The following is a 20,068-nucleotide window of genomic DNA, read 5'->3' on the forward strand; positions in this document are numbered from 1 at the left end:
TTGAGGCTATATAAATGTCTTTTTCCTTCTCAAACTTTAATCCACTAGTTTTAGTATTCATTGGTGATTCTTGACTGAATCTGTTACTACTCATAAGGGTTGCAAAATGGTAATTTCATAATTCTGTTATTCCTTCTTACATTTGTTTTAGTTATTATTTTACTGAAAGATGTTATTTTCCTATTTGCTTATTTATTTATGTTTATATTTATTTCTTAGTATGGACTCATGAGTTCTTACATCATCTATCATCTATACAATAGGTTATATGTATAGATATCCAATATGGCTACCATATTGGACAGTGCAAACACAAAAAACTTCATTAGGTTCTCAACTAACTATGCTTTCTCTTGCCTCTGGGGTTTTGCCTGTATTGTTGCCTCTCATGTGAAGACCTATTCCCAATAGATTATAGATTATGAAAGAATTCATGAGTACATTCATTTATGCATTATATGTGCTAAGTCGCTGTGGTCGTGCCTAACTCTTTGTAAAACTATGGTCTGTAGCCTGCCAGGTTCCTCTGTCCATGGGATTCTCCAGGAAAGAATACTGGAGTGGGTTGCCATGCCCTCCTCCAAGGGATCTGCCTGACCCAGGGATCAAACCCATGTCTCTCGTGTCTCCTGCATTGGCAGGCGGGTTCTTTACTGCTAGTGCCACCTGAGAAGCCCATGTATTGCATGAATGGTACACATATTATATATGTTAGCTATGTTGTAGGCTATATATTCATGTCTCTATTATAAATCATAGTGTTTACTAGACATAATCTATAATCTATTGCTATTGTTATTTATTTCTCTTCAACAATACAAACGTCATGAAAGTCAAAAAAGTATAAGAAACTGCTGTAAATTAAGGAGACTGAAGAGCTATGATGGGTCAATGCAAAGTCCAATTCCAGATGCAGTTTAGCTATAAAAGACTTTTGGGGATAATTGATCAAATTTGAATAATCTTGTAAATCACTTAGTATGGATTAAATAATGATACTATAAGTGTGTTAAATTCTATCTTGATCATTTTACTGTGATTATGTGAGAAAACATCCTTGTCTTAGGAAATATACTTTAAAATATTTAGGGCTAAGTCAGCATTATATCTGCAGCTTATTTTTAAGTGGTTCAAAAAGTCATAATATTACATGTGCATTGAGATAGAAAATGATAAACAAATGCGGCAAAGTGTGAACAATTGGTGAATCTCATTGAAGGGTACACAGAGATTCTTTGTACTATGCTAGCAACTTTTCTGTAAGTATAAAATTTTTGTCAAAATAGTAATGATAAAAAGGGTAAAATAAGGCTTTAAGGAAGTTTTTTAAATTATTTGTTTTTGGCTATGCTTGGGTCCTCATTGCTGTGAAGGCTTTTTCTCTAGATGTGGCAAGCAGGAACTTTGTTGCAATATGCAGGCTTCTCATTGAGGTGGCTTCTCTTGTTGTGGAGATACTATCCGTGGGCATGCAGGCCTTGGTAATTTCCATGGGTGGAACCGCAGCTGCGGTTCCTGGGGTCTAGGGCAAAGGCTCAGTAGTGATGGCACATGGGCTTAGTCACCCCTCAGCAGGTGGGATCTTCCCCACCCAGGGATCAAACCCATGTCTCCTGCATTGGCAGGTGGATTTTTTACCACTGAGTCACCAAGAAAGCCCTTAAGGAATTTTCATGTCTTGTTTATTAACAAATGAACAAAAAAAGAGAGCAAGGTAAACACCAATTTGCACTACAGGCTTGAAAATTTCCAAGTCTCAGTGTTCTTTCCACTGCTGCTTACAGTTTGAGATAAATGCCTGCTTTTTCCATTAGGGAATTATCTTGCCAGTCAAGGAAATCTATTATAAATTACTAGTTTAAATTCTCCAGATGTCTGAAGAATCCCTCAAAAAACACACATATTTTATAAAAGCTCATACACTTAATATCATCATGTAAAAAAAGATTTTTATGCAGACTTTATCCAACCAGCCAGCTGTGATTACTCTTAATTTGGAATAGAAGAAGTTGGCTATGAAAAAAATTGCTCTGAAATATAAATATCCCCATCTTAAAAGGAACAGAAAATGAATACTGGTGAGGATACAATCATAGCGAGTGACTTACTGGGTTTGGGGGGAAGTTGATGTGAACATTGTATAAAAATAAAAATAAAAGATTAATTTTGGGCTTTGTAACTAAACAGCCATGGGTTAGAACTGCAGTTCTAGAACTTATTAGCTGTGTGGTAAGATGGTATAATATTTGGGACTGTGTTTCTACAGCACCTTACACAGAACTGAGGAAATATGAGTTGTCCATAATAAAGAACACAGGTGTTGTTTGATGGAGATCATCTGTAAGCTTCTGAACAAATGAAACCTCCAAAGCCCCCAACACAGAGAAGCATCCAGGAAGTAAGCCTTGAGATGTCTTCCTTATCACCTCCACTGATTTTAAGGATAAGAATAAAAATTTCTAAAAGCATGTGTCTGTGTAAAGGCATGCACCATAATGTAATAGTTAAGCAGATTCTGAAGCCAGCTGCCTGTGTTCAAATACTTAGCACTTTGAACTCTGAGCAGATAACTGGACTCCTCTGTGCCTCAGTTTCATCATCTGGAAAATGGGGATGATAGTACCTACCTCAACAGATGGGTGTAAGGAGTTAAGGAGTTTGTTTCATGGAAAGGGATTAAAAGTGAATCTTACAGAGGGCAAGAGTTAGCCATTATTTATTTGGAGAATATGAGAAAAAAGGATGTAGTGCTACTTAGGGATAAACGTGTCAGAGGTTTAGAAAACATGGACCAGGAGCTCAGTTAAATAGAAAGCAGGTATTCATAAGGACTTGGGTGACAAAGTTTAAGGGGAAAGAGAGGGGATTCAGTTTCTTGATTCTCAGAACCTATCTAAGTCTCTTTAAATCCAAGGTAGGCGGGAAGCTGTGTATAACACAGGGAGCCTCGGAGCTCTGTGATGCCCCAGAGGGGTGGGATAGCAGGGGAGTGGGAGGGGTGTATGTATACTTAGAGCTGACTCACATTGTTGTGCAGCAGAAACCAACACAGCATATAAAGCCTTATCCTGCAATTAAAAATAAATTTAAATAAATAACTACAGGGCAGTAGCCACTAAAAGGATTGGGTGGCTCAGTGAAGTGATTGTGCACACACGGATCCCCTTACCACCATGCTGGACACGGTTAGCAGGGGACTGTCAAAGTCCACCTCCTATGATATCCATGGCGTTTTATCAATTGTGCCTCCACATTGGATTCTAAAGACGTGATGTCTTTAGACATCATGCAGCACCTGAACCCCCGAACACCCCCCACCTCTGTCTTCAGAGTATAATGTAAAATGTGTGCATCTAACAAAACAAAATGTTATCTTGTGTTTTCAAACTTTGTGGCCCAGGAAGTGTCTGTTCCATATTTCAGTAAAAGGACTCTTAACTTTACCATCTGTGTGAACCACTGGGTAATCCCCAAATAACACTGCTTTCTGTCTTTTTATATACAAATATCTTCTTGCCAAATAACCAAGTGTCCTTTGGCTGTTGCTTCCCACCCTAGACACAAATGCATTTCTTATATATCATCTCTTTGAGCTATTATTTGCTTTTTTTTTTTCTTAAATGAGAAAGAAATGACAAAACCTAAACCCCTAAGAGCCTACCAGGTAAAGGCTGGCTGTAGTATGAGATACAGATTGAAAGTTTTAAATGTTCTTATGATACAAGGTAACTCAGTTAAGTGGCTTCCTTCCCCTCACTTATATTTGAGAAGTGCAAAACATTTGGTTTTTACAAACATAAAACACTGTGCTTCATTTAGGGAGGAGTTTCAGGGTAATTTAGGGAAGGCTTTGGAAAAGATTTATTAAACAACTAGAGAGAAGACAGGAATTTATAACGTTTACACCTATCTATCCTTCATGTGTTGTCTCTCTGAGCGATGTAATACTTATCTTGGGAAGGAAGCAGTTTTATTTCAAATATAAACCCAGACTTGACTCCCAGTCTCAAATATTTCCCATTTGTTCTTATAAGCAGTGTGATCACAGGGTCTGCATGATTTGTGGTTCTAACTACATGGACAGCATTTCCCAAATAACTGGTACAAGGACATTCTATAGCCAGCAGCTTCCAACTTTCATGTCTTGATGAACTGTGGCTTGCCATGTATTAGGATTTATTCTGGGATTCCATGGTGGTCCAGTGGTTAAGAATCTGCCTGCCAATACAGGGGACATGGGTTCAATCCTGGTCGATCCCTGGTCCCACACGCCCCTGGGCAGCTAAGCCCATGTGCCACAGATACTGAATCTGCACTCCAGAGCCCAGGAGTTACAGCTGCTAAGCCCACACGCCCTAGAGCCCCTACTCTACGAGAGAAACCACTCCAGTGAGAAGCCCGCACACGGCAACTAGAGAGGAACCCCTGCTTGTGGCAACTAGAGGAGGCCTGCACAAAGACACACAGCAGCCAGAAATAAACTTTAAAAACCTTTAAAAAGCAGTTCTTGATTTAAAAAAGATTTATCCTGCACCCCAACTTTTATTTATTCATTCTTTTCCCTTTTAAAACAATTCACCAACATTTTGATGTCACATTGACTGTTTTAAATTTTATCATACCCCTGAAGTTCTCACTCTTTCATCTTTTCATCAAAGTTTACATATAATACCTTCAAATGTAATGAAACAACTCTTATGAATGCACCATAACAGATACGGATATTTGGATATTGTTTTGAGGTGAGCAGGTATAATGGAGAGAGCCCCAGACTGGAATTCAAGAGATCCAAACACTATTTCCGGCTTTGCCATCAACTGCGTGGGCTTAGACAGGTGGTTAGTTTTCTCTCTTATAAAATAGGACAAATGATCGAAATCTCTGAAGGTTGGTTTACCTCCAAAAATTCTATGGTTCTTTAATTCTGTATGCTTGTGGGAAAGAAACTGATGATGTTTTACCTTAAATATAAATAGTTCCAGACATTTCTGGGTGGTTAGTCAACCAAAGTGGTTGGTAGCCTAGCTCTCACGCGTGCACCTGTGCTGACTTGCCCACCAGACTTTATTGCTTCACTGCAGAAGCCCTATAGGCTGTTATATAGCTGTGAGCCTTAACCGCAAGTGTTCCTAAGAGACAAACGTCTTCATGTCTGTTTCTTCTCTAAGAATCTTCTGTAAAAGCAGTGGTTCCAAAAGCAAGGGACCCCCTCCCCCCCGCACACACACTCACCAAAAGAGCAGGAGTATTTGCTCCAGATCAACAGTTCTCATCTTCCAATGGGATCAGAATTATCTGTAAAATTTGTAAAAAGGTAACTACTCAGACTCCATCCCAAACCTACCCAATCAGAAGGTATGGGGTGGGCCCAGGCACTTACATTTTTCATAAGCTTTCCACCTGCTTCTAATGCCTGACAAAAATGGGGAGACACTATAAAAATTTGGTGGTATCAACAATGCAAAATTCAGGTGTAGATCCAAACTCAAAATACATTCCATTGAAACACTTTTCTTATTGACTAATGTAATTAAAGGAAAATGAAAATGTAGATTCTACACTGTCACAAATAAACTCCAGATTTATCCCGATTCTTTGACAAACGCAGAATATTTGCACTGTGTGGTTTTCTTAAAGAAGAAGCCAAACTTGCCCACTCATCACAGCATCTCTCATGTGAACAGAGGGTTTTGATTATTACAATCTAATTTTCTAGAGCAGGTGGTGGTGGAGAGAGTATCTAGGGTGGATTGGAAAGCCCACTCGTCCCACCTCAACTTCTGACAACTGCCGCCAGGTGGGAATGTGTAACCCCAGGTGGCCAGTTCTTCTGATTTTCCAAAAGAAGCTAGAAATTGAGTTTGTATGTATAGTCTTATCATTTTTAAATGATTGGCAAATAATTCAAATGCTTTTTTAAAACATCATCTAAAAATGCACCATTGTGGCCCAACAACAACAGAGAAAGCAAAATTCATCAGCAAAGATTTCACCTGAATATCTGAAGTTCTGTCTTACAAGTTCTGAGTTCTAGATCTAGAATTCAGTTAATCAAAAATTATTATCTGGCAGAAATTACTTCTGGCAGACACATAATGTAATGCTCTCTGCCTCTAGAGCAGAATTCTCTGCCATTTTTTAGCTGCAGGGCTTATACGGGTGCTGCATACTAAGTTCCTTTGTTGACTCAGGAGGTGTGGCGAGGCTCTAGCCCTGTGCCAGGCACTGAGAATACAGTGGCCAACCAAACCTTAAAGTTTAATATTTGGCACATCGAATTAAAAAAAAAATACATGAAGCTCACCACTCCATCAGTGGTAAAGATTAAAAATACAGATGGGCAAAATTTTAAGAGCAGAATGATGATTCTTTCAGATGAGGTTGAAAACCAGAAAAAAACAAAGACTGGCCAATGATCACACAGCTTGAAATGGAGTAAAAATTAAAGCCCAGAGCGTCTGCCTTTTCTCTAGGCTCCTCTCCTCACTTCTGCTGCCTACTTCCCTGAATTCAGGAGGGCAGATAAAGGATCATCAAAGGAAATTAGTAGGTTTAATGCCAACTGGAGAGATGACTTCAGTATGGCAAGTTGTCACTTGGAAAATAATAGAATATTCCATCTAGAACTGACTCAGAATTTCATCTACATTCAAGGAGTTGATTATTTCCTGCAAGTCAGAGGCCATTCTCTTACCTTAGAATGTATAACACAGTAGCAATGCAAGGAGTTGATTATATCTATTTAGAAATAAAAATTAAGGGTCAATTAGCTAACATTTATAAAAAATAGATTAAGAGAGGAGCACTAAGTTTAGTGTCAGTAAGAACAGGGAAGAGAAACAGGACACCAGGAGTGTGGTTAACTGCAGGTTTTTTGTCTTCACTGGAAACATCCTACCTTTTATTCTCAACCATACTGCAATCAAATGCCCAGTCCACTGAAGGAAAGAAAGTAGTTCTCTGAGTGGCCACAGTCACTAGTTCTATAAACTACTCTTAGTATTTTTTATTATTTTCTAAGTAAGTACTACCTACAAATACAAGCCTATTTTTAAAGGGGGTATTACCTACTTCAGAGGTGGGAGAAACAGGTGTGCCTTAACTGATAAATTACAAAATTGTTTGGAATGTATTGTAATTTCAGAAACTTGAATGATAGGCAGTGGACTTCAAAAAGAGAAGTGAAAGAGACTCTTGGGTAGGCAGTGTTTGTCAATGCCCCTAGTTTTGCTATCACTGAATGTAAAGGCAACTTTGAAGAGACTAATTCCAAAAGTGAGATTATGGGTGATTTTTGTTCTTTTTAAATTCTTTACTTTCCAAATAGTGTTGAAAAAATGAAGAAATAGGTTTTTTTTAATCATGCAGCATTAAAAAAAAAAATCAAAACCTTATAATTAATTCCTGTTTTCAACTTGCCAGGACTCTAAAACTTGAAAAATTCTTTTTTTATGAAAGCCAGAGAAGCAGCAACTAGAATGTAAAACTTTTTCTTTAACATTCCCCCCCCCCCCCCACCTCCCTAGCCCGGCCCATGATTTAGTAATACTTAAATCTCTGTAGTAATACTTAAATCTCTGTAAGGTTCTTGTCCCTTTACCACAGGCAAAGAGAAAAGCTCTTCCAATTAAACCTGGAAACTGAAAATTTTTTCCTTCTGCATTAACCGTTTCTATTCACAATTTGACATATGTCAAAACCTTCTGGGAAAGCAGTGTTTCCAACGTAAAAGGCTCATGAAAACAGGGCATGTTCTTAAGAGAAAACACAGAAGACTTAATGAGTGATTTCAGGGACGCTCATGTTCAGTTGGAAAACCAGGCCTCTAGAGACGCACTGTGCAAATAGCAAGATTTAGATCACTAGGACAACAGTTGTACATGAAGAAAGCGCAAAGCAACACAAAGTGGAAATACATGTTGCTAACTAGAATGACAGTTTCAGTTGTGTAGGACTAATTTTGATGTCAAAGTTCATATGGTGATAACATTATTAAGAGAAAACAGATGAGTGGAAAGACATATGCATTATCTAAAAAACAATGGCAATCAAGCAGACAAGATCCATTTTCTCACTTAATTTGATCAAGGATCATAGAAGGGAAATTGAATCTAATTTTCTGGTTTTCTCCTGAGTAGTATAATCTAGGTGGTTAAACTATATATCTTCCTCCTAAGTCAAATGTCTGGCTGTGTGCTGAAGACACATTTTAAAAATGACCGGAAAATAGAAATTTGAAATACGGATGGCATCACACAGTGCCACTGTCCCAGCATATTAAAACAAGGAACAAATTAAGTCAGAGAGGTTCTCAATGGGTATACGTTGAACCATTCACAGGTGTATTCCCAAAGTTTACATAATGTGTAAATAAGAAATTAAGTGTTGCTTCAACCAAGGTGTGGCAGTCATCGGCACAACTGATGCCTTCTCTTTCCAGGCCCAGGAGGAAGATTGAACTTCCACAGTCTCTTGTGTGGATGGGACCACAGCCGTGGCCATGGGGTGGTAAGCAGAAAAGACCTGGGTCCACTGCCGGGAGGAGGACGGACAGCCTTCCAGAACCTTCTGCTTTGCCGTCACCATCAGGCAGGTTCGAGACGGTGATGGTTCTTTCAGCCTCGATACCCGAGCGCCTGCGCAAACACAGCAGCTTCACCTCTGCACACCACACACTTCCGCGGTGTTTGTCCTAAACCTTTGTTCTGAAGCACTGATGTCTTGAGGGGTTACTGCAACGTAGTCTTGCTCTCCTAACTGAAACCAAAGGATACGCACTGATATTTGTTGGTATTATCTGTTGGTATTGTTATTTGTGTTATTTGTCCACCAGGCTGCTGAACTGAGTGGCTCATGTGACTTGGTAAGTAGAGCTGGGGTCTCTGTGCTCTTAGGAAGTTAAAAAGTGTACTGTGAAACTGATGACAAAGAAGTCCCCATTTTCATAAAGACATCTGAGAACTTTTATGTCTACATGAGAGCAAACTTGGATGCCAAAGGATGGCCGAGTTCACTGTGCCATAAATAATTTTAGTTTCACATTCATTCTTATTCCTTCAAACAAGGCACCAGGAAGCTTAACGTCTGAATCGGTTTAATTCGATTTAAATCGGTTTAAACCGATTTGAATCTGTTTAAATCGGTTTTAAATTCGAGATCGCCTCTACGTTCAACAGCCTCACTACACCACCAGAGGGAGCCATCTGCTCTGTTTTCTGCCTCACCAGGATCGCCAGGACAGTGAAACTTCCTGGAGAGAAATTGCTTCTGGTCTAGCCACTTCCTTTCTAAATGTAAAACCATTCTGGTGTTGGGCTAGTTGGATAGAATTACGAAGGAAGTTATGAAATTGCATGTTCTCGGGTACCCCAAAGATTGTTGACTCAGTAAGCCTGAAGTGGAGTTTGTGAATGCATGCTAAGTCACTTCAGTCATGTCCGACTCTGCGACCCTATGGACCGTAGCCCACCAGACTCTTCTGTCCATGGGGTTCCCCAGGCAAGAATACTGGAGTGGGTTGTCATGTCCTCTTCCAGGGAATATTCCCAACCCAGGGATCAAACCCTTGTCTCTGGCATCTCCTACACTGACAGGCAGCTTCTTTACCACTAGTACCACCTGGGAAGTAGGGTTCAGAATGTTTTTAAAAGCTCCATAGATTAAAAAAAAAAAAAAAAAAAAGCTTCCTAGATATTTCTGATGCAGAGCTAGATTTGCTACCACTGGTGGTGGTGGTGGTGTTCAGTTGCCCAGTCTTGTCTCTTTGCAACCCCATGGACTGCAACATGCCAGGCCTCCCTGTCCCTCACCATCTCCTAGAGTTTGCCCAAGTTCATGTTCATTGCATCAGTGATGCCCATCCAGCCATCTCATCCTCTGACGCCCTCTTCTCCTGCCCTCAATCTTTCCCAGCATCAGGGACTTTTCCAGTGAGTCATCTATTTCGAATCAGATGACCAAAATACTAGAGCTTCATCATCAGTCCTTCCAGTGAATATTCAGGGTTGATCTCCCTTAAGATTGATTTGGGAGATTTTATTTTTGGGGGGCTCCAAAATCACTGCAGCTGGTGACTGCAGCCATGAAATTAAGACACTTGCTCCTTGGAAGAAAAGCTATGACCAACCTAGACAGCATTTTAAAAAACAGACATTACTTCACCAACAAAGGTCTGTCTAGTCAAAGCTATGGTTTTTCCAGTAGTCATGTATGGATGTGAGAATAGGACTATAAAGAAAGCTGAGCACGGAAGAATGGATGCTTTTGAACTGTGGTGTTAGAGAAGACTCTTGAGAGGCCCTTGAACTGCAAGATCAAACCAATCAATCCTAAAGGAAATCAGTCCTGAATATTCATTGGAAGGACTGATGCTAAAGCTCCAATACTTTGGCCACCTGATGCGAAGAACTGACTCATTGGATAAGACCCCTGATGCTGGGAAAGATTGAAGGCAGGAGAAGTGGGTGACAGAGCATGAGATGGTTGGAGAGCATCACCGAATCGATGGACATGAGTTTGAGCAAGCTCCAGGAGTTGGTGATGGACAGGGAAGCCTGGTGTGCTGCAATCCATGGAGTCACAGAGTCGGACACAACTGAGCGACTGAACTGAAGATTGATTTGTTTGATCTCCTTGCTGTCCAAGGACTTCAGGAGTCTTCTCCAGCACCAATTTGAAGGCATCAATTCTCTGGCTTTCTGCCTTCTTTACAGTCCAGTTCTCACAACCATACCTGACCAGTGGGAAGACTGTAGCCTTGACTATACAGACCTTCGTCAGCAGAGTAATGTCTCTGCTTTTCAACAGTCTGGTTTGTCATTGCTTTCCTGCCAAGAAGCAATCAACTTCTGATTTCATGGCTGCAGTAACCATCTGCAGTGACTTTGGTGCCCAAGAAGAGGAAATGCTATCACTACCTCCATCTTTTCCCCTTCTATTTGCCATGCAAGATGGAGGTGGATGCCAGGATCTTAATTTTTTTAATATTTAGTCTTAAGCCAGCTCTTTCACTCTACTCCTTCACTGTCATCAAGAGGCTCTTTAGTTCCTCTTCGCTTTCTGCCATGAGAGTGGAATCATCTGCATATCTGAGGTTGTTATGTTTCTCCCGCCTGTCTTGATTCCTGCTTGTAACTCATCCAGCCAGCAGTGTAGAAGATTGCAAAGAACTGATCCTTTTCAGTCAAAAAGTTTTGCCATCTGCCGGCATTTTCTGACAGGGATCAAGAGATCAGAAGCCCAGTTGGATAAGCAAAACCTCCTAAGAAAAGAATTTCAGCAAGACACTTTACGACAAAAATCACCACAGGAATAAAACACTGTTATCTTCAAATTTAAATTTATTAAGACATTCAGCTATGTCAGTCTACATCCAAATCTGCTACTAAAAATAAAATAAAGTCACATCCCACATTAGGAATACCAAGTTGAAAAACACTTTTTGAGCCAAGCCTATTGTATAAATAAATGACTAGTTTCTTTTCATATCAAAATTCCCATAAAAAATTACATTCCCCCCTCCCTAGTTCTACCTGTAGCCATGATGAATGTAAAAATTTAAATATGACACAACCTTGTCAAAGAAAAGGTGCAAAGTCTATTAACAGATTTAAAAGTGGCATTTGCAGAGTGTGATCATACGTTATGTACTCATTCCCAAAGTGCAAATATTGCCATAATTTAACACTGCTTTGATTCAGTTGCCAAGAATTAAACATTACACAGGATTGGAAAGTACACTCAGGGCCTTTCTCAGTGCCCTAAAGCCCTTCCCACTTTGGTCTCCTACATTAACGTGGACTCCAAAGTGTTCATTAGAGTTTTAGTTTACTTCACACAGCCAACACAGTATACAGTGTATTAACAAAAGTTTCATATACATCAAAATATTGAAGACTCCATCATAAAGTTCAAGAGTCTTGGATTACATGAATGCACCCGCAAGGCCCACGCGCCCACCCACCCCCTCCCCCAAAGCACATACGAAGTATGAGCGTGCTTCAATCTTTGAATACAATCAATGCTTTTACATCTTTGATTTCATTTCAGTGCTGTACAGATAATCACCTGACTGAGTTCCAATTAACTGAGGGGAAAGGGGGCGGGAAAAAAGGGCTGGTCACCACTCATACTCTGTAACAAGAACGGTCCTGTTCCGTAGAAAGTGAAGGATCAGTTCCACCTCTGCCTGCTGCCTCCTGTGCCATCCTCATGCTTGTCATCCTCCTTCCTTCAGCCCCTTTCAGATGCTCAAATCTCATTTATCCCTTACAAATCAGGGGCTGTTCCTGAAGTTCCTGAGGTTGAATCTTCTTGGCAAACCTCTACCAAACACCAGCATAGGATATATACATTTTGATTAGCATACACTGCAAACTTTCTCCCCCAGTGTCAAGGGGATGAAAGCAGGTGGTCTCCACTGAGAGCACTTCCTGGATTAGATCCTTGGAATGTCAAGTCTCCTGCCTAATCACCTCATACATTCGCTCTTCAAATCTGAGCACGGATTCTACTGTGAGTTACTTCATCTCCAGGGGTGAAGTGCTACTCCTGCTGCTTCTCTTCTAGGCGGACCTCAACAGGAAGAGCTTCATCTTTTGCACCAGGAGGATTTTCCTTGGGCTCACAAGTCCCTTCCTGGCTATCTGATCTTCTGGCAACACCCTCGTCCTTATCCCTAGAACCTTCTTGTGCCCCAGGCCCCCGAGGCCGCTCCTGGCCCGGGGCTTCAGGGCCTCCCTGGAGCGCGTGCTGCTCGGCTCCGGCGGGAGGCTGTGGGGCCGGCTCGGTGCCCAAGCCAGGCAGCTGTGAGGCATTCTTGAGCTGGCTGTGGCAGAGCGGGCAGGTCTCCTGGACATACAGCCACTTTTTGAGGCAGCCTGCGTGGAAGAAATGACTGCACGGTGTGATCACAGCGGATTTCATGTCCTAAAAGGCAGGGGAAGAGACACGTCATGAATGTCTATTGTCTAAAATCTTTGCCGCTACACATGCGTTCTAGTTCCAACTTTTCTTTCCTACAAATTCTCCACAGAAAATCTGTAACACAGATCTTACAATAAAGCTCACTGTGTATGTTTGTAATAATCCTCTTGCCATCAGAGACCCCTTTATACAAACAATACAAGAAGCACTGGCTAAGCAATTTCTAAAAGGAAGTAAAAACCAAACATGAGGAAGAAACGACCTATGTAACTGGGTTCTGTCTTTTTGTGAACACAAAGGTATAAAACTGTAGCAGTATGATTACTGGGTCTCCATGAGTATAATTAGAACTTCAGGAAATCTGATGAACATGGAACTTTCTCCATTTTTCGCTTCTACACAGCTCAAAAGATTATTCCATGATGAGATTATTGGCAAGGAGACAAAATCAGTCACATAACACCAGGGTATTGGCAAGGAAGTGGCAACTTCGTCAGGGACGATGTACATCCCAGTCTTCACAATACAAGCCAGTGTTTCTCAGCATGCATCAGAATCACCGGAGTGCTTGCTAACCATGCACATTCTGGGGCCATCACAGACCTTCTGATCTGGCTATCTGAAGATGGCATTCACAAATCCATAGGTACAGCAGGCCACCCGTGGGACTTTAATGTACATTTAAGTTCAATAACCACTGGAATAAGCAGTGGTATACTTTGCACTAATAGTCCCTGTGTAAGATATATCTGGGGAGGGAAGGCTGAGGATATTTAGTTTAAATTATAACGACACACATTTGGTGAATTGACCATTAATTTTGTCTAAAGTCCCCAAACATGGGAGTTGTGGCTATCGCAGAAATTCCTTGCCAAGAACCAGTAACACCTGGGAGCGGACTTTTAAGCAGAAAGCCATCCAAGGAAGAGCAGCCAGCTGGGAAGGTAAGCGATTCGAGTTTTGTTTTCTGTGTGGTGTCAGCAGGTAGTCCAGGCACCTCAAAAAAAGTGATGTGACAACGGGAAACACAAAAAGAGGACTCTTGAGTCCCAGAGACAGTAAACTTAGGACATCGGCTGCTGAAGCCGGTGTGCCCCAAATCTGTCTCTGCCATGCTTCATCCTGCGTCCTACAAAGCTTAGAGCACAAAGAAGCCAGAACAAAGACAATGGCCACTTAATCTGGGGGGGAATCTACACTGCTCCTCAATCCCCTCAAATGCAAAACCAACCTGGAAAATATTCTGCTAGTACCCCAAGTATGCTCTAGTAACAAAAAGTGACAGCTGAATTTTACTATTGGGAAAAATTCCTCTTCCTGACAGTCTTAACACACAGGCACATAACATCTACACTATAAAGCAGCCTGGAGCAAGTCCTCCCCTGTACACTCACTGACACCGTTAGTTGCTCAGTCGTGTCCACCTCTTTGCGACCCCATTTACTGTAGCCCAGCAGGCTCCTCTGTCCATGGGATTCTCCAGGCAAGAATACTGGAGTGGGCTGCCATGCCCTCCTCCAGGGGATCTTCTCAACCCAGGGATCGAGCCCAGGTCCCCTGCACTGCAGGCGGGTTACTCACCATCTGAGCCTTGAGGGAAGCCCCTGATACCATCTACAGTTTCCTTCCATCGCCGGCACTCTTTTTTCAGACTGACTACAGAGAAATAGCTTGTGTTGTCACCCGGGATTTCTGCCCATATTTCCTACATACAGTTTAACTTGAGAAGCTGCCATCACCCTCCTGCACAGGTGACTGCCGACTCAAGTCTAGGCCTGTTGTATGTTATTGTCGTTGTCCCCAAGCTGATTTAAATACTATCTTTCAATTCTTGATAGAAGACAGTCCATCCTCTATGGAGGGTTCTTGTGCCAAAGATGTCGGGGAGGCCACCTGTAATGTACACCGACTGGCTGCCTCTACTGCATCTCCTGCCCCCTCTGTGCTTCCACACAGAGCCTGCACTCATCTCAGACACCCCTCAACTACAGAGAAGCACTACTCTCTCCACCTACACTAATTGTATGAATGAACATTTATTCCCCACCCTGGAAATACCAGAAGGGAAAGAGTCAGAATCTTGGCACACCACTTTTCAGAAGTTGCTGACTCCTGATTGATAGTATATATTTGACAGTACATATATATGTGTGCGTGTGTAGATACTATATATATTTATATATATTCAGGAGTAAATATAAAATACACCTAACCTGTTTTTCCTTTATTTATGGGTGAGCAATAATGTTGAAAATAACAGTACATTAGAACTTGAGGGACCAAATTTAAAACTTACTTTAGAAATAAACTGGAAATATTTTATCAGATCTTTAATAATTTCTGAGGCCCACTATTTTTCACCCAGGAAATGTAACTTGAATTTGGATAATGTGGTTAAAGTCCCATAGGGTACATGGTATGGCCCACCCAAATGGCTTCTTACTGCAAGAGTTACCTGATAACAGATGGCACAGATATCATTGTGCTTCTCCAGCTGCTCCTTCGTAGCGATGGGTAATGATTTAATCTTATTCACAGCGTCCCTGCGGAGCAGGAAGCTCTTCCACCCCAGCTGGGCCCGAAGCCACACATTATAGTAGGAATGGATGAAGATGATCATTGAGCCCATCACTGTCCATTCTCCAAAGATGGTCTCTGAGACACCATAGGCCACCACGCACAGGGCCACGAGAAACTCCAGCAGGCGGTAAGTGCCATTCACGTAGTAGATGACATCGTCCATGTTTTCTACTGGCTCTTTTCTGAATTCCTCGACCATAAATAAGACATAAATAAAAAGTGTTCCCAGAACCTGAAAAAAAAAAAAAGGTATGCATATATAATCACTACAAAAAGTTTTTCACAGACTTTAAACAATAACATATTAGTAATACCTTTAGGATGTTAGATTTGATGTGCAGAGGAGACAGTGGTGTAATTAAAATGTGGGTGATCTCAGTAATGCAGATCTTTGATACTGAAAAGGACCCTGAGTTAACTTTCTTAAAGATGATTCTAATTAGTAATCAGTATTCTCTGACTTATCCTTTCCCCTGCTCCCCAAGCCCTCAAAATTCTATCTGAATTTTCCTAATCCCATTATTCACGCCTGTTCCTCAACTTTCGAAGAACCTTTACTTCTACCAGGAGCAATGAATAAATCTGTATCATCTGTGCTGCATTATTTGTTACTGATTAGGCAACCAAGTTCCACCTGCAAGTTACAATAAGCTTCTCCATTCCATGGTAATAGTTTGTGTGTATATATGTGTGTGTAAAGTACATGTCTGTGTATATCATATCTATGTATATCATATCTGTGTAACATACACAGATATCATATATTTATATATATTATGAAATAATGGATATTTTCAAATAGGCATTTACTTAAAAGTGTGTTCCAAACAAGCACTAAAATCTTCTAATATTTTATAGTCACTTATCTATTTAAGGTTTTCATGACATTATGTCATGCGACATAATGTCTATGTCATTACAGTGACGCAGATTGGCCTAGTACTTCAATAACCTCTAGTAAAGAGCATGGGAAGGAATCACCTAAAAAGGCCACTTATAATTGTTAATCTTGAAAAAGTTTGCAATTCCTTTTCCAGAAGGAAAAATAAGAAAGTTATTTATTATACAAAGTTCATTAATCATGGACTTACCTGAAGAGAGGTGAGAATGCTGCTAGAAATAATGATAAGAAGCCAAAAATCCATGTGGAAAAACTGGCAAATCATGTAAGCCATATAAGCAGGGAATACCAGTAAAAATAAACAAAGGCTCACCGCACGGAAGTGTTTCCATAAACTCCTAAGGAAAGAAAAGTATTCTTTTAACGTGTCTGTCACCTAGCAGGACAACCCACAGGTCTTGTGCCATGCTTCAATTTCACAACATTTTACCACACACCTTTCTCCATGCCAGCCACAGGGCTAGATTTCAGTGCAAGTCATGTCCAAGGCGTCGTACTTCAAAGAACATGACTGATTTCTTTTCCCTTAACTTGGGGCACTCAGTCAATTGCCAAGTATTACCAATTCTTTTTTTTTTTTCCCTCGATAGTTTGCTTTCAGTCTCATTCTCACTCCTAGCAATTTCAGGCTTTCACAGCATTAAACCTTAACAAGTTTGACAGTAATTTGCTTTGTTAAGTCAGGACATTCTCTCCTCACCTGCAACACCCTTGATGAAAATCTCTGCGGCCATCTGTGTGACCGTAAGTGCAGTGTTACTGAAAGGAATGGCCCTCAATGAGCAGGCATATTACCCCTCATGTGTGCTGAAGATGAGGAAAAACTAGGAACCATGGAAATCTAAGACCTACTAGCGGATCATCCTCCCTTCCTGCCCCTATTCCTAAAAAGATTAATCATCCTAAAGCTCAACTAGCATAATACGGTCAATACTGTCTCTAAACTTCCTAAACTTTCTAAACTCCAAGCATCTGAGGGCCTCCACTCCCAATTTTTTGGCTCAAACTCACCAACATCTGTCCTTCACTATAAGCAACGATGGCTAATTGTCTTCCCAGAAAAACACAAGCAGTCTCAAATATCCCACCAGAAATGCCTCCATCCCATCTTGTTTTCTAAACCCTTTAAACTAGTTCAAGCTAAACAAATGTATTTATACAGGTAATGTAATTTTTCCCCAGGAATTACCTACCCTCTAAGAATTCTTAACACCTGTACCAAAGAATCATACAATGAACTGAAGCAGTTTCTTTCAAAATATATTTATATATAATACATTTTATATATATCATATACATCTAAATACCTTTATATTTTTACTTTATATTATTTAAGTAAATATATTTTTATATATGTATGCACATTAAAAAAAAAAAGTCTTACTGTCCAAATTTAAACTGCTTGAAAAATATGATAACTCCAGCTCCTGAGCACAAAGGCATGTTTGAAGTAAGTGCCAAATAAAACTTGAAAATTATTTCTGCTTGAAATTTCTGAAATTACTTTCCATCTATTACTAACTTTTCTTACCTACCCATCTATCCACTCAAGTGCAAAGCACTATGATGTAACCAGGACAAAAGCTAACCATAACTATTACACGCAAGAATAGTTACACATATAATGTTATGCTTTTAACACACGATTTCAGCTTTTGGTTCCATTTGAACCCTCCTTACTATCAATAGTGGAATACACAGTAGGAGCCCCCTGATTACCACAAAAAAAGGAACATAATCTTTTCTTTTGTTTACATCTTCATACACTGTAATATTCTAATAGATAATTCCTCAAATATATTCCAAATTTAATACAGATTGCATATTAATTTCTAAAAGAAAAATGACACAACCCTCCCACAACAATTACCTTAAGCAGAACTTTGAAAAACTCTATTTATGCAAAAAAAAAGAAAAGAAAGGTATGATTTTCACCTCCTACAAATTTACTGCTTACTTTATATTGGGTTGGCCAGAAAGTTCAGCCCAGTTTTTCCATGCCATTATGGAAAAATCTGAACATAAACTTTCTGGCCAACCCAATATATTCAATTTATAAGCTATCTGATGATGGAATGACTTATTACTCCAACAAGGGATTTAAAAAGATGCTAGATAATTCCATTTACTGGGCAAATAAAAGCCAAAGTTGGAGTAATTGTGTAACATAAGGATCACAAATCTAGAAATCAGCATGAGCCCCAGACAGCTGTCCCCTCTCTTAAAAACAAAACTCAATTATAATCTATGTAAACTGAACACTGAGACTTAAATCATTTAATGATTTCCTATAAAACAAACCCAGATTATTTAAAAACATTATAAGAAAACATGAATTTCAACCAAAATAATTTAAAGTTCATGGCTACAACAAAATTATGCTGTTTTAATTAAATATCAGCATCTGTGATATGGGCTTCCCTGGTGGCTCAGAGGTTAAAGCGTCTGTCTGCAATGCGGGAGACCCAGGTTCGACCCCTGGGTCGGGAAGATCCCCTGGAGAAGGAAATGGCAACCCACTCCAGTATTCTTGCCTGGAGAATCCCATGGACGGAGGAGCCTGATAGGCTACAGTCCACAGGGCCGCAAAGAGTCAGACACGACTGAGCGACTTCACTTTCACTTTCTGTGATATGTTCTCAAATCCACTGGAACTACTGCAAGGGAGACAGAGAAGTAGCATAAATCATCCTCCCTACCTTTATTATAACATGGGGCGGGGGAGGAAAAGAAACCACACAAAGGTAAATGCTGTTGTGTGTGTGACTGTCCACAATCAGCAATTCTAATTAGAAGAAAGTAAATTATCATTGTGGTAAAAATTAAAGCTAGGTACTTTGGAAAGTGTTTTACGGCTTTTCCTGTCAAACATTTTTCTTATGAGACGTTAAGGGACAAACTTAAACTGCCACTGTAGCTCTGCTTTAAGATTCCAAACTTTTATTTAAAAAAAAAAAAAAAGCAGAAAGGAATTATTTTAACAATAGCTATTGTAACAATAGCTATAATAGGGCAATTTGCCTGAAAACTTTAAGCATATTTTTTAAAATCAAGCTAGCTATGATCCACTTACATCATGTAGGTATATGATGTGAAGTTGCTCAGCTGTGTCCGAATCTTTGCAACCCCATGGACTGTAGCCTACCAGGCTCCTCCATCCATGGGATTTTCCAGGCAAGAGTACTGGAGTGGGTTACAATTTCCTTCTCCAGGGGATCTTCCCAACCCAGGGATAGAACCCGGGTCTCCCGCATTGCAGGCAGACGCTTTACCGTCTGAGCCACCAGGGAAGCAATGTAGGTATATATTTGCATATATTTATACATGTACATAGAAAAATACAAAATTATGCCAATAGTTTTAACCTATAATTTAACCTATAATTTGTTTTAGATACACTCAAACATTATATACATATATATCCTTATTTCAGTTACAATTAAACAAAAATCTAATTTAAAGTTAAAAATAAAAAGTATAGAATAAAGTGATACTGGAAATTTGTTCCATTAACAGGCTAAGTACTTACACGGTAAAAAATAATTTTTTTAATTCACCTCAATCCATTTCATTTAAATGTTGATCATTTAAAAATTTGCTATATAATTTGAATACAACAGACTATACTTGTAAAATTCCATGATAAAAACTGTAATCAAATTT

At 40.0% G+C, this 20,068-nt stretch overlaps 1 protein-coding gene across 6 annotated transcripts in view; it reads right to left on the reverse strand.

The window, feature by feature from the left end:
• Positions 1–11,321: 11,321 nt before the first annotated feature.
• RNF145 (ring finger protein 145) overlaps positions 11,322–20,068 on the reverse strand; it is a 59,920-nt gene continuing 51,173 nt past the window's right edge. For all 6 annotated transcript variants that reach the window (XM_070465723.1, XM_070465722.1, XM_020903304.2 and 3 more), the window contains 3 exons: positions 16,596–16,743; positions 15,380–15,736; positions 11,322–12,927 (listed from right to left, as the gene is read on the reverse strand). In XM_070465723.1, coding sequence (XP_070321824.1) covers positions 12,544–12,927; positions 15,380–15,736; positions 16,596–16,743 — 889 coding nt within the window. In that variant the 3' untranslated portion in view covers positions 11,322–12,543. The remainder of the gene's footprint in view (positions 12,928–15,379; positions 15,737–16,595; positions 16,744–20,068) is intronic.

The sequence above is a fragment of the Odocoileus virginianus genome, chromosome 3 (genome assembly GCF_023699985.2).
Source record: "Odocoileus virginianus isolate 20LAN1187 ecotype Illinois chromosome 3, Ovbor_1.2, whole genome shotgun sequence".
NCBI lineage: Eukaryota > Metazoa > Chordata > Mammalia > Artiodactyla > Cervidae > Odocoileus > Odocoileus virginianus.